The sequence below is a fragment of the Adiantum capillus-veneris genome, chromosome 11, assembly GCF_014529385.1.
Source record: "Adiantum capillus-veneris isolate H3 chromosome 11, ASM1452938v2, whole genome shotgun sequence".
In the NCBI taxonomy this organism is placed as follows: Eukaryota; Viridiplantae; Streptophyta; class Polypodiopsida; order Polypodiales; family Pteridaceae; genus Adiantum; species Adiantum capillus-veneris.
In genome coordinates this window covers 64,011,376-64,027,210 of record NC_140941.1, presented here as the reverse complement: position 1 = coordinate 64,027,210, position 15,835 = coordinate 64,011,376, and the positions used below count along the sequence as shown (strand labels likewise).

At 43.7% G+C, this 15,835-nt stretch overlaps 1 protein-coding gene across 1 annotated transcript in view; it reads right to left on the bottom strand.

Moving 5' to 3' along the window:
* SIK1 (Protein kinase superfamily protein) overlaps positions 1-8,132 on the bottom strand; it is a 47,663-nt gene extending 39,531 nt beyond the window's left edge. Inside the window, exon 1 of the mRNA XM_086523177.1 lies at positions 7,110-8,132. Coding sequence (XP_086379303.1) covers positions 7,110-8,028 — 919 coding nt within the window. The 5' untranslated portion in view covers positions 8,029-8,132. The remainder of the gene's footprint in view (positions 1-7,109) is intronic.
* Positions 8,133-15,835: the final 7,703 nt, after the last annotated feature.

The window sequence follows — 15,835 nt, the reverse complement described above, 5'->3', positions numbered from 1 at the left end:
CAACGCGTCGTCGTCGCCGTCGTCACCGACATAGAGTCAGAATTCAGCAGATAAAGATTAGCAGATTTCAGCCTTTGACAAGCCTCAAAACCAACAGATTTCAGCCAACAGATTTCAACCAATTGCGTTTTTGGACAGAAGGACAAAAGCAGCAGATTTTAGCCAGTAGCGTTTTTGGACAGCAGTACAAAAGCATCAGTTTTCAGCCCTTAGATCGGTCTTGCCATCCCCGTCATCATCATCAATCTACCCTAGACTTGCATCAGTCACATGCATCCACTTTGTACCAGCTTGTGCAATCAATAGTAGACCACTCTCACCAATGAGTGGGGCCTTCGGAGGAGGGTTTGACAACATCTCTGGTGTCATATTCTCTTCTCTCTCTATCTCTCACTCTCATACACTTGCACGCACAGTGTCCATTCACTTTGTTTGTGATCATTGCACTCTCTCATTAAGAACAGAAGGCTCTCCCTCCCATAAGAACAAAAGGAACCTTGAGCACAGTTCGGAGCAATCATCTTGAGCAAAGTTCAAACATTCATTCCGCTGCACCTTACATTGGTATCAGAGCTTTGGCAGTGTTCTGTATCACTCAAGGAAAGAACCACTGATTTTTATTTTTTTTTGCTTGTTGAGGTCGCACGAACCCAAATTCACTTGGACGTGTCGATCCCTAATCGTGTTTTTGAAGAGTGACAGGAAATCCAAGAAAGAACGGCTTGTCCAGCCTCCCCTTGTGCCTCTTTTCACTCATTGAAGCGGACCGTGCACTTAGCGGCCGGCCAATCGACGTGAGGTGAGAAAAGGCAACCTTGGTGTGAGCGCAAGGCCGCCAAGGGGTGCGCCCGCGGAAAAGAGCAGAACTTGGGTGAAGAGAAGATCCTTCTCAAACACACATTGCAAGCAAAAGAAGACCCTCAAGAACCTCAAGACCCTCAAGAACCCAAAAACCCAAGACCCGCAAGAACCCAAGTTCCTCCTGAACTTAAGAACCAAAGATCATAGTGCATGGTCATCACCCGAAGCGGAATGGATACTTCGCATACAGGTGATGAGCATGAGAGAGGCGACGAAGAACTTTTCCCACCAGGAGGTTTTTCCGACCCTCCCCCTTCCCCATCCACGCCAAGGATTGTACTAACTCCTATGGAGGAGTTGGAGCAATTGTTTATGGAAAGACACTTAGAACGCGAAGAAAGAAAAGCAGAAAGAGAAGCAGAAAGAAAGGCCTACGAAGAACGAAGGGCAGCCATAGATCATGAATACGAAGAAGGAATGGCAGCCATAGAGCGTGAGCACGAGCAAGCACACTTGGAAGCCAAAGAAAAACAAGCAGAATTTGATCGCGAGAACAAAGCAAGAAAAGACAAGAGCGACCAACACATGAAAGAGTTCTTGCGACTCTTTTTAATTGTGCAGGCACCGTTTGAACAGAATCAAGGAAAGGAGACTCTCGCCGTCTCTTCTTCTCCAAAGCATGATACACAGGATTTGCATGATGATTTGAATGATAATGATGAGCATGATGATTTGCATGATCAAGATGTGATTTCTCACAAGCATGATGATTTGCATGATCAAGATGTGATTTCTCACAAGCATGATGAGCTGCATGAAGATGATGTGATTGTTCACAAGGATGGTGTGTTAGTTGATACTTTCTCTAGTGAAGCTAACCTCATTGCAGATTCGATCAGTGAGACGACAAACCGATCTAGGCTCTCGAGCCTAGGTCCCAAGAACCCCCTCAGGAAGAACCGATCTTGGCTCTCGAGCCTCGGTCCAAAGAACCCTCACAGGAAGTATTATGTGTTCGCATGATTAGTACGCACGCATTGTTCGAGTGTTTCATTCGTGATCGTTTCCTGTATTTTCGTCAATGTCTTTATGTGATCCCTTTTCTTAGGCATGACATATTGTACGTTGAGCACGTTTCATTCACGAAAGAGCACGAATGTATGCGGATTGTTCATGGAAAGCTGAAAAGTTTGCATTCAAGGAAGTCACATTCCATGTCTCTTCCTTGGCATGACACATTTGTAGAAAGATCATATGACAGTATGAGCACCAAGTATGGGCATTTCCGTTGTGAATTGCCACAGTTGATTGATTTAGATCATCAAGACAAGATTCGATCTCATTCTTTGCGTGTGTGTGGTGAACAGTTTGGCACTCGTCTCTTTGTTCATCTACATTGCATGCACGGTCTATTTGGACAACAGGATTGTTTCCACTCAATTTACATGGAATAGGTATGTTCATGGTTTAGGGTTGGAAATGGTTTCAAGAATTTTCAGCCATGGAGATTCTTGAAGGAGAAAGAAGCATGACTCTCGACGAAGTTGAAGCATTGAAGGAGCCACAGAAGACTTTGTGTCGCTTTCGGCGCGGCCCAAAGAAGCAAGCGTTGCAGACCTTTATGAAGTTCAAGTACCGCACGACCCACACATCAGAGTGGGTCGGCGAAGAGTCCCTTCCAGGATTCCGGATGCTATTAACGATTTTCCTCGACGCCATACAGTTCGGTACCAGTACCTCACTTTGAAAAGGAGGGGATGTCACGCGACACATCCAACCCTATGTGACCGTGGACAAGCTACAGCACGACAAGGCTTCCGTCAGTCGAGTCAATCTAGATTTAGAAGTGATCGGGCACTTTTGTGAGTCTATTCGCAGACCGTGCATGCCCAAACACTTAGTGTAGATGCATATTGTAAGGTGCAGCGGAATGAATGTTAATCTTTGCTCAAGATGAGTGCTCCGAACTGTGTTCAAGGGTTCCTTTTACTTACGGAAGGGAAGCCTTCCGTTCTTGTGGTGAGAGAGTGCAATGGACACAAACAAAGTGATAAACACTGCGAATGAAGGTGCTGAGACTGAGAGATAGAGAGAAAAGAATACGACACCAGAGACGTTGTAAACCCTCCTCCCAAGGCCCCACTCTCTATGGCGAGAGCGGTCTACTTATGATTGCACAAATCTCTACAATGCTTGGACTTGCCGACGATGTCAACGACGAGACGGGCTGAAATCTGGAAACTCTAAGGGCTGAATTCTGCAAATCTTCTATCTGCTGAATTCTGACTCTATGTCGTGATGATGTCGATGGCGACGATGCGACGACGACGCGCTGAAAACGCAGATGCTGAAATCTGCGTTTTCCGGGCTGAATCTGTAAACTTCAATGGATTCCACTATGCGGCGAGGAACTTCTGCGGGAAGGTGAGATCTGCGAGGTTCAGGACTTCTTCTGCGGGGTCTAAAGGCTGAAAACTGAAAACGCTGGTCCTGTGGCTGATTCTGTCGTGATGATCTGCAAAAACGCTAGGGTTGTTCTGCAAACCAAAAACGCTAGGGCTTGCGGGGAAATCTGCTAACGCTAGGAAATCTGCTGTGCTGCTGTGGGAATCTGTTGTCTACTGTCGCCGGGAATCTGCAAGTGCAAAAACGCTGGCTGATCTGGTGTAAAAACACTAGGCTTTCTATTGAGAGAAAACGCCAAAGTTGTCGCGGGGATTGGTCTTGCTGAGAAGTTGTCCGTTGAGCAAGGTACTCCTGCTGCCTCTTCTCCCAGAAAGTGCTAACTCTGGTTTGCTTATATATTAACTTAGCAAAATTGCCCTACCTACTTTCCAAACAAAAGTCACTTAAAAATAATAAGTGAAAAATGTCAAAAATGGAGAAAATAGGCCTATGCACTGTAAAAATGCTACTGATGGGATCTGACTGGAATCTGATGGTCATGTTGTGTGCAACCAGAGGATATGCATCTAATCTAAGTGTTTGGAGATGCACGGTCTGCGAACACGCTCACAAAAGTGCCAGATCACTTCCTATTCTAGACTAACTAGATTGAACTGAACCCTGGTCATGCTGTAGCTTGTCCACGGACACATAGGGTTGGATGTGTCACGTGACACATATCCTCTGGTTGCACACAGCATGATCATAAGCATTCCCAGCAGAATCCATTAGAATCCTTCAGGGGAATTTTCCAGTGCATTTAACCTATTTTTCCTATTTTTGACATTTTTCACTTATTATTTTTAAGTGACTTTTGTTGGAAAGTAGGTAGGGCAAATTGAGTAAGTTTGTATATAAGCAAATCTAGGCTAGCACTAATTGGCAGAAGAGGCAACACGAGCACCTTGCTCAACAGGCTACTTCTCAGCAAGACCAACCCCCGCGACAACTCTGGCATTTTCTCTCAACAGAAGGCCTAGCGTTTTTGCAACAGATCAACCAGCATTTTTGCACTTGCAGATTCCCGGCGATAGTAGACAGCAGATCAGCCCTAGCGTTAGCAGATTCCCACAGCAACACAGCAGATTTCCTAGCGATAGCAGATTTCCCTGCAAGGTCAGTTTTCAGCCCTAGCATTTTTGGTTTGTAGATCAACCTCAGCGTTTTTACAGATCTTCGCGACCGATTCAGCCCTAGAACCAGTGTTTTCAGTTTTTTGCAGTCAGACATCGCAGAAGAAGTCCCGAACCTCGCAGATCTCACGTTCCTGCAGCAGATCCTCGCCGCACGGTCAGATTCCGCAAGGTTTACAGATTCAGCCCGGAAAACGCAGATTTCAGCATCTGCGTTTTCAGCGCGTCGTCGTTGCATCGTCGTCATCGCCGTCGTCACCGACATAAGAGTCAGAATTCAGCAGATAAAGATTAGCAGATTTCAGCCTTTGACAAGCCTCAGAACCAACAGATTTCAGCCAGCAGATATCAGCCAATTGCGTTTTTGGACAGCAGGACAAAAGTAGCAGATTTCAGCCAGTAGCGTTTTTGGACAACAGTACAAAAGCATCAGTTTTCAGCCTTAGATCGGTCTTGCCATCCCCGTCATCGATCTAGCCTAGACTTGCATCAGTCACATGCATCCACTTTGTATCAGTTTGTGCAATCAATAGTAGACCACTCTCGCCAACGAGAGTGGGGCCTCTGGAGGAGGGTTTGACAGCATCGCTGGTGTCGTATTCTCTTCTCTCTCTATCTCTCAGTCTCATACACTTGCACGTATAGTGTCCATTCACTTTGTTTGTGATCATTGCACACTCATTAAGAACGGAAGGCTCTCCCTTCCATAAGAACAAAAGGAACCTTGAGCACAGTTCGGAGCACTCATCTTGAGCAAAGTTCAAACATTCATTCCACTGCACCCTACAGGGTCACATAAAAAGAACATGTCCTAAGCTCGACTCTAATGAATCTAAAGAATCCACAGAACCCACTTCCTTTGTCAATGCAATCAATGACAACACGAGTGTGCCCCAAGTTTCTCTCGACCCTCCCATTGATGAGTCTCTCATTAAATGTTATGGTCATATGACGGGGCAACGTTTTGTCATATTGTTTGACCTAGGCAGTATGCATGATGTGATTAGTCCCTCTCTTGTTGAGAGAGCTTGCCTAGAGGTTAGTTAGAAATCTCCTCTCGAGGTCTCTGGCTTCACTCCCGGTACGGACTCTCTCATCACGAAAGAGTGCCTTGATGTGTTGTTTACAGTTCAACAAGCTGCTTTTCGTAGAAAATTTTTTGTCTCTCCTCTCTCAGGATGTGATATGATTTTGGGCATTCGATGTTTTCGTGAGCATAACCCTCTCATTGATTGGGCGGAATATACGTTCACTTTCAATGCCAAAAGTGACTCTCCCATTGTCATTCGTGGAGAGCAAGTTGTTCATTCTCCATCTCTCATTTCTAATGTGCAGGCGAAGATTGAACGGATTCAGGAGAAGGAGACTCTCTCGGTCTCGTCTTCTCCAAAGCATGACACACATGATTTGCATGATAATGATGAGCATGATGATTTGAATGATAATGACAAGCATGATGATCAAGATGTGATTTTTCTCAAATAGCTCATGGCTCAGATCTTGATCTTCGGAGTATTCATGTGGATGTGCAATTAGGAAACCTCTAAACGACACAGGCTACGGTTTGCGGAGCGTTTAGTTGTATATGGAACCTCCAAACGACGCGCAAGCTGCAGTCTAGGGAGCATTTGGTTGTATCAGACCTTTGGCCCGGAACCTTGGTTCTCGGGGGGAGTATTCATAGGGGAGTGTGGCCTTTAAACTTCTCATGGCCTCGAACCTCGACTCTCAGGGGGAGTATTCATCAGCGAGTTTATGTCTTTCTGTCCCGTACTTGCAATTGTGTTGCATCGTGATGTGTCAACCACTGAATATTTCCCAATTGGGTGATATTGCCTAGGTCTGTAACTTTAGTGCATCAAGACACCCCTTTAAAGGTGTGATTGCTCACCTTGCCATGCCGGAATGTCAATTTGTCGTGTTATTTTCAATCATTTTGTGTTGTTGTTGCGTTTTTTGAACGCGTTCTTAGGTTACTTACCAGTTTTAACCAAAGAGGCATAGTTCCCCTTAGAGATGGTTGGTCCCCGAATAGACCACCCTTGCGGTATTTCTTAATAATATTAGAAAATTGTCGCGATTACAATAGCTATGTGTGATCATACACTCCTGAACTCCTTACAACTGAAGCCCTGGCCTTCAATTTGTAGCCAAGCGGCCCAAAGCAACTCTAAAAATTGTCTGCTATTTACAACTATGCTTAAAAGCACTCAAAAGACAAGTGCTATTTAAAATAACTGCTAAAAAATATCTGCTATAAAAAAAAATCAGCGCAACCAATCTGCTACGTCAACAGCCAATACACTGCCACATCATTTACTGTCCATACAGTCCTGGTTTTTTGTGCCGCAATTTGAGGGTCACTGGACTGAGCTCTGTGAGATTAGTTTGCTGCTATGTTTGCTCCAGTCCGGTATCCATGTATGCTCCCACACCCCACACACACACACACATGAGCATGCACATCTGCATACTGAGTTTCTATGATGGCTACAATTGCAGGAGGCGGCCAAATCAGCTAAGCCAGTTCATATCCAGAGTATTAGAGTAGCTAAGGACAACACCTGCAAATGCCCAATGCAGCTTGCACCGAGACTCTTGAAGACAACCTCTACAATTGACCCTTCACTTGATCCAATGTTCAAAACAATCCAAATAGTCTTCCTTTTGGGGCCTGCAATCTCTATGTATCGTTCTTTAGCTGAATACAAATGAGGAGGTGAAAATTACCAAGTTCATTGAGCAGCTCATATTTTGAGAAGGGATCTTCGCGAATGATGTTGTCCTGTGCAGGGCTGGTTGCCCTTTTCCGAAGTCCTTGACTGTGCTGATGGGCAGCCCTCTGCGCATTACTGAGCCCTCTTTCCTGGTTGAGAGAAGCTTGATCTCTTTTGAAGCTTTCTACCGCTCCAGATATAGAGCTAGAAATGTTGTTGCCATCATTCTTGGTGACAACAGTAGAAAAAACATCATCAGATCTATGCACAACAGTAGAAAAAACGTCAGAGGAGTCAACCGAACCGGTTCCAAATCCTGGCCCTCCTTGACTGATGCCTGGTTTTTTTACCACAAATGTAGAGAAGGCATCATCTGCTGCCTCTTCTTCCTCTTTCCTAGCCCTTAATCTAGCAACCTGTGCATCTTTCTGCATGTATTTGAGAGCAGCAAAGAAGTCGTCACCTTTGAGAAGGGCTCCTGCATCCTCTGTGGAGGTAGCTGCACTATGAAGAACAACAGATGACTCATCATCATCCCTGATGGGGTAATTGGAGTGTATATCAGAGGGATCATCTGTGACATCAAAGGCATCAGTGCCTGCAAATCGCAGGGCTAAGCTCTGAAGTAAGGGAGGAGGAGAATCAACATCATCGTCTTCATAGTCTTCTATGTCAACATCATCAGCACCATTATGTCTGCGATGAAGCATTGTGGCATAAACATCACCCGGTTCAATGTGGCCATCTTCCAAGCTCGAGAGGTGACCTGCTGCAGAGGACGAGGCATCGCTGCCCCCTCCACCATGGATAACCACAGTGGAGTAGATTCCGGACTCCGCATCGTCACCTTCGCCACCATCTCCTCCCCTGTATACTACCGTGTTGTAGATATCGGTGTTGGATGAAGAGTCCGAAGCTCCCTGCGGCATCATCGCCCCGCTATTTTATTGCCAAGCGAAATTCAAACAGCACTAGGCTAGTACAAGAGTTCAAGCATAAGGATCCTGTTACAAGCGTGTAATGCTCCCGTTTAAAGCACAAGCGCCAATGCATCGTTTTGATCTTTGGTACCTCAGGACTAAATGACACGGAGCATTTAAGAGGAGGGGGGGGGGTGTTTTGAGGGGATCAATGGACGGGAAGTCCGCGCACAGTCGTCGAGGCGATGTTCACCGTAGATCTATTATTAAAACTAAACCCGGCCAAGAACTAAACTGGACATGGGGCTTGTCAGGGTTTAGTTCTAGGCGAATCCAGGTTTAATGTTTATAACACCATGTAAAATGGCATTGCTTTCACATGCACGTGGACGGGCATCGTGGTTAGCTCAAGCCTCAAAAGGCATTCGGGCGCGAGGTTGTGGGTTCCAATCCGGCCTCCTCACTTGCGTCGCAATTTTTTGGGGGGGCCCACCCACCTCGGGATGCCTGCCACCCTCTTCCACTGTCGATCCCCTTACCCACCCCCACGTGCGCAGCCGTGTTACTTAGTGTCGTGAGTCAAATACGGCAGGTGATTCGGAAAGCTAAAAAGATGGGAAATGGGGTCATTGGAGTGATTCTTCTATGCTACAAGCAAAAGGGACAAGTTGAGAGAGAGGAGCCTTCGTATTGATTCTTTGTCTCGTGTGTCATGAGTATGTGCTAGTGTTTTGAATAGCAAATGTAGAGATATTGGAACAATGAACATAGAAAGCTACTCATGGAGTAATATGAAAATTATGCGCCAATTATTTGGATTCTTTCATGACCAAGGGCAATTTCATAAGCAAGTATCGATATGTTCTCTGGTTGCAAACAGCTCATACTAGTGGATGGGCACCCACGGTGCAAGCCGCTTTCATCATCTTCATCCATGCTCAATGAAAGAAGGCCAAAGGAGAGAGGTAGGGCTTTGCCTGATAGACAAATTGATTAACATTGAACACGTTTTGCTTGTATAGCTCTTCAAGAGTGTTTCTTTTTTCCTTTGCAATCTTATGCTTTGCATCAGCTAGTTTTACATGATTGCCCACACCTGCATGTCGCAAGGGTTGAACCATAAGCGGGCGCGCTTAAAGCCCCTCGTCGGTACTGCTAGGCCAACTCCCCTCTATTTATACCATCCACCTCCTTGTTGTAATGAGCAACTCTTCAATATTGTTAATCATTAGAACAAGGAGATGGATGTATAAATAGAGGAGGTGGGGTTCCCTGTATCTTGGTTTTTTTTTCTTGAGGGGAGCGGGGGGGGGGGGGGGGGTTACGTCTACCATGTAAGAGCTCATCAAGTAGCATTGTTCATGTAAGGGAATACCAAAGCATTTAGGGACAAGAGAGTCTTGCAAAAAAGGATATAAGCTTAGCAGAGAGAGAGAGAGAGAGAGAGAGAGAGAGAGAGAGAGAGAGAGAGAGAGAGAGAGAGAGAGAGAGAGAGAGAGAGAAAAGAGGGGAGAGGCATCTGCAGGTTGGGGGGGGGAGAGAGAGAGAGAGAGGGATGGCTAAGAGGGAGAGAGTGGAGTGTAATGTTTTTTTTTTTAAGAGGGAAAGAGGGGGAGTGTAAGGGAGGCTTAAACCAAATCTTTTTTTTTTAAATCCCTCCCAAAAACACTAGAGATATCCCTAGTAATAGTGCTTTTGGGAGGATCTTTTGTTTTTTGGGTTTACGCCTCCCTTGGTATCTCTAGTGCTTTTGGGACAATTTTTAGAGTTGCTTTGGGCCACTTGGCTACAAATTGAAGGCCAGGGCTTCAGTTGTAAGGAGTTCAGGAGTGTATGATCACACATAGCTATTGTAATCGCGACAATTTTCTAATATTATTAAGAAATACCGCAAGGGTGGTCTATTTGGGGACCAACCATCTCTAAGGGGAACTATGCCTCTTTGGTTAAAACTGGTAAGTAACCTAAGAACGCATTCAAAAAACGCAACAACAACACAAAATGATTGAAAATAACACGACAAATTGACATTCCGGCATGGCAAGGTGAGCAATCACACCTTTAAAGGGGTGTCTTGATGCACTAAAGTTACAGACCTAGGCAATATCACCCAATTGGGAAATATTCAGTGGTTGACACATCACGATGCAACACAATTGCAAGTACGGGACAGAAAGACATAAACTCGCTGATGAATACTCCCCCTGAGAGTCGAGGTTCGAGGCCATGAGAAGTTTAAAGGCCACACTCCCCTATGAATACTCCCCCCGAGAACCAAGGTTCCGGGCCAAAGGTCTGATACAACCAAACGCTCCCTAGACTGCAGCTTGCGCGTCGTTTGGAGGTTCCATATACAACTACACGCTCCGCAGACCGCAGCCTATGTCGTTTAGAGGTTTCCTAATTGCACATCCACATGAATACTCCAAAGATCAAGATCCGAGCCATGAGCTATTTGAGAAAAATCACATCTTGATTATCATGCTTGTCATTATCATTCAAATCATCATGCTCATCATTATCATGCAAATCATGTGTGTCATGCTTTGGAGAAGACGAGACCGAGAGAGTCTCCTTCTCCTGAATCCGTTCAATCTTCGCCTGCACATTAGAAATGAGAGATGGAGAATGAACAACTTGCTCTCCACGAATGACAATGGGAGAGTCACTTTTGGCATTGAAAGTGAACGTATATTCCGCCCAATCAATGAGAGGGTTATGCTCACGAAAACATCGAATGCCCAAAATCATATCACATCCCCCCCCTTCTCTCTCTCCTCCCTCCCCCTTCTCTCTCTCTTTCTCTCTCATTTTATTTTGTACCCAGACATTGTATTAGGTCCACAAATATTGTATCAATTTGGTCTCATAGGTCATTTTAGCCTTTTGAAAACGCTTAATACAACATTTCATTCCATTTCGTTTAATATAGCATTTCATTTCATCCTCTCAGATTGGAGGGACTTGAGGGGCGGTGTTTTTTGAGAGAGAGAGAGAGGGGGGGGGGGGAGGCGGACGGAGAGAAAGAGGTGGGGGCCTAGAGAGAGGAAGGAGGGAGAGACAGGTAGGGAGCGAGAGATAGGGGTTGCAGAGAGAGAGAGAGAGAGAGAGAGAGAGAGAGAGAGAGGGGGGGGGGGGGGGGGGGCAGAAGAGGGAATGTGTTGGAGGGATCGAGAGGGGGAGGGACGAGGGGGTTTGATTTTTTTAATAAAAAAAACCGAAAGCACTTGCGAAATCGCTAATGCCTTGGATTTTTTTCAGAGAGAGAGATAAGAAGAAGAGAATTTTAACATCGTACAAAACTATACACACACACACACAGTTCCTTGGCTACTCCACTGGAGGGAGGGGTGGCAATGAACGGTGGTGGTAGGGGTAGGGGTGGCACATGGTGATAGTAAGCTAATACCACTAACCACCAGTGGTGGGCTAGGGTGGTGGTGGCACTGATGGGTTCTAAGGGGCGGCAGTGGTGGTGGGATGGGTTAAAAAAACCTTGCTTCGTAACCGTCCTCAATATGTGCTTTCAAAGGAGGAGTTGGTTTTATTATCATGAAAATTAATTTCTTGTAAGGCTTTCAAAGGGTTTCTGGAAGTAGGAAAATGAACCCTTAGCTTTATTTGAGAGCACTGGACATCCAAACTAGTAAATCCTTATCTTGAACATAGTCAAAATTGGTATTTTTAAAATCTTAAGCACAACTTTATTTCAGCCAAAAATATTTGAAATCGAATTCGAATCAATATGACCCCCGAATCTCTGCTAGAAGTTTTCACTGTTATTTTAATTGGAAAATTTTTTGGAAACCTTTGACAATTATTAAATCACATGGGCTTTTCACATGGCCTACTAGATATTTGTTCACATGGACCAAATCTTTCTAGTTAAATCATTAAGTGTATTAAAATTAGCAAATTTGACAATCAGAGGATATTTTGGACCTGCTAGCGGCTAAAATAGTAGTAGAGGCCGCTTCCTTGAGAAGGGGATTGCCTAGGGTTGCTAAATATAGTCGTGCTTGCCAGAAACCTATAAATAGGCCCCTAACCTTCACATCTTTAGATAGGTTTGGAGACCCTAGCAAATTCTCTCTAGCGTAGAGAGAGTCAACCCAAAAATCACTAGGGCAAAACCACTAAGTGATTAATCAAGGTAATTAATGCTAATCATGTTAGATTAGTGAAAGGCATTTTACTTTATGTATATTTCTCTAGTTATCTTATTGATTACAAGAGATCTCTACTAATAATTGCCCTATTATATGTTATTTAATTGTTGAATACTAAATCTCTGATTATGATTAGTACTCTAAATAATTATTAACCTATATTAAGATTAACACCCACTAATCCAATTCGGCATTTCTTTTCCCTCTAGTGTCGACAGTTTTACTGCTACGCTAAACGAGATTTCTTGTATCAAATAAGGCCCCATTCCTCTTTTCTTTAGCTTCTTGGCATGCTGTTTAAGGGTGTATACCAAGACATAGTGCCCCGTTTTAAAGTCCTTGTTTTTGACATGTTTGTCAAAAAACTCTTTTTGTTGTCTTTTTTTTGCAAAAATGGCTGCTACCGCATTGAGTCGTAACTCATCTAGTTTTTCTAGGTCATCTAACCTTTCTTAAAGCTCATGGCCCGTCCAGTCCAACCGTTTAGTTACCCTTAGCGTTGCAATCAAAAATTCAATAGGCAGTATGGCATTTAACCCATACACCATATTAAATGGTGTAGCATTGAGTGTTGTTTTATATGCAACTCGATAAGCCCACAATGCTGAATATAGCATTTGATCCTAGTCCATTCTTGTTTCACTAACCAGTTTCGTAAGAACTGTGCACAGTATTTTGTTGGTTGCTTCTGCTTGGCCATTGGCTTGTGGATGGTAGGGTGCAAATTTGCAATGAATTACCATAAACTCAGTCAAGAGATGTTCGATAACTTCATTTACAAAGTGCGTCCCTCTATCACTCACCAGCTCAATTGGAAGGCCATATTGTGTAAACACATATTCATATAAGAATTGTGACGTGGTTCTAGCATTTGCTTTCGTTGTGGCTTTTGCTTCCACCCATTTGGTCATATAATCAGTGGGGGCCACTATGATGTATTGTGCTTGTGAACGATAAGCTGGTGGAGTAATAGGACCAACAAAGTCCAATCCCCATTTAGCGAATGCTCAAGCACTCATCATTGGTCATCAGTTCCTCTTTTATACAATTGGTCATTAATGATGGTATACCTATTCGCTTCAATTTGTAAAGCCTTTTGTCTGGCTTTAGACCAATCTCCTGGTAACTCCTTATTAGTCAAATATTCCTCAATAGCATGACTCCATGCGGGTGCTCTCGTCACTTGGTATAATGTGGCATAATCCACATTGGTATTGGTTGTGCAAAAGTTGCATTTCTTGATGTAATTAGCTACATCGCCTGCCATTCCAGGCCAATAAACTCCAAGTCTTCTTAATCGTTCATAGGTTATTTGATTTCCTTGATGGAATCCCCCTGTCTGTGTATGTGCCTCCTCTAGATACACGTCGTACTCCTCTGGGCCTATACACAACCTTAGAATCCCATCGTTACCATGATGATACATTCTTCCCGCAAGCATAGTGTAATTTTGTGCTTGTCTAACGTCTTCCATCATGTGTCTTTCGTCAAGATTCATTCCATATGTCAACAACGGAATAATCTGTTCTGACCATTTCGGTACCATCTCTATATTAAACAGGTATGCGTCTGGGAGATCATCATCTACACCAGTAGCCTTTTTGTCATGTAGTAATCGGGAAAGGTGGTCTGCTCTTTGATGAGTTTTTCCTTTCTTTACTACTATCGTAAAATCAAACTCCAGCAACACAATGAACCATCTTACAATTCGTCCCGTGTTACAAGGTTTGTTTACTAAGTACAAAAGTGCCTGATGATCCACAAAAAAATGTGAATTTATTCGCAAGCAAATAATGACGAAATTTCTTCACCGCGTATATCATACCCAATCCTTCTCTTTCAGTGGTGGTATAATTCTTCTCTGCACTGTTGAGTTGTCTACTAGCATAAATGATAGGAAAATCTGTATTACCCTCCCCTGGTTGTGCTAATATACAACCTATTGCAAATGCCGAAGCATCTACATGTACATGGAAAATCTTTGATCAGTCTGGAGCTTTTAGAATTGGTGCAGATACCAGTGCCTCTTTTAATTTCTAGAATGACTCCTCACATTTGTCGGTCCATATGAAAATCGTGATCAGACTATACAAGGGTTTTGCTATTACAACATACATGTAGATAAAACGTCGGTAGTATCCACAATGTCCCATAAATGATTGTACCTCTCGTACAGTGTTTGGTCTTGGCAATTCTATGATCACCTTTACCTTGTCTTCATCAGTGGTAATTCCATTAGCCGGTACTATGTGGCCTACGATCTTACCTTGCCGCACCATGAATACACACTTTTCTGGGTTGAGGAAAATCCTATACGTTCTGCATTTTTCGAATACCTTTCTAAGATGATCTATATGGTCTTCTCTCAATAAAGAATAGACACACAAGTCATCCATGTAAATATCCAAAAATATCCTCAAGTATTCTTTAAAAGCATGTGTCATTAATCTCTGAAATGTGGCTGGAGCATTGGTCAAGCCAAATGGCATTACCCTAAACGCATATATGCCCCATTCTGTTGCAAACGCTGTTTTGTATTGATCTTCTAGTTTGACCCCCAATTGGTTATAACCAGAGAATCCGTCCATAAAGCTATAGGCCTGCTTGCTTGCTACTCGTTCCAGGACGTGTTCCGTGATAGGGAGAGGATAATTGTCCCTTATTGTTGCCGCATTTACCTTCTTGAGATTCACACACACTCGTAATTTCCCATTTTTCTTAGGTACCACCACAATCGGTGACACCCAGTCAGTGTGCTCTATCTCGTAAATAAATTTAGCATCCATAAGTTTGTCTATCTCATCCTTGATCCTTTTGGCAAATGTCTCATTGTACGTGTACGGACGTTGTTTGCTTGGCTTTGCATCCGACTTCAGAGGGATCGAATGATCACAAATGTTAGGATCCACCCCCTTCAAATCTTTGTATGACCAGGCAAATACATCACGAAATTCTTTAAGCATTTTGATCAGTAAGTCCTCTTCTTCCTTGCTTAGATCTGTGGCAATGTAAGCAGGTCGAGGACTTTCTCCCGGCTCTGCTAGGTCTATTTTCTTGGCGTTCTTTGGCCCATCATAGGACTCGTTGGATTTAGGCTCTCTCATCGGTTGCTGGACCACCAATTTTCTCTCCTGAATGGTGTACTTACAATAGTAAGGAGGGACATCTATCTTTTTACTCCCATCACTAGCGTTCGATCCATCGCTACTTTCCATTTTCGTTGTCCATACATTTTTCAGTTTTTGTTTCAAATCTTTGTATTTCTTTTTCCGCTCAACTTTCGTTATAATTGGATCTCCAAAGACATCCAATATTTCCCTTGCAACTCTTTTTTTTGCCTTGGGTTTTCTTAAGTTTTAAGTTTTAACAGTCTTGCCTTAAAACCTGGATCTTCAGCAACCTTAAGAAATCTTCCTGACACTTTATCCTTAGCACAATCAACAACATGAATGTTCATAAGGAAATGTGTTTTTCTCCTGAACTCAGGCATAGGTCTAAGCTTAGTTGGTCGACTGTTATGGTGTCGCCTACTCTTGTATCTTTTTTGGCGTCTCACACTTGGTTCGAGAAGTTGTAAAACACATCATTGTCCTGATCCTGATGGTCCTCTTCCTCTGTATTTTTTGACTTCTCATCATCCGCATTATCTT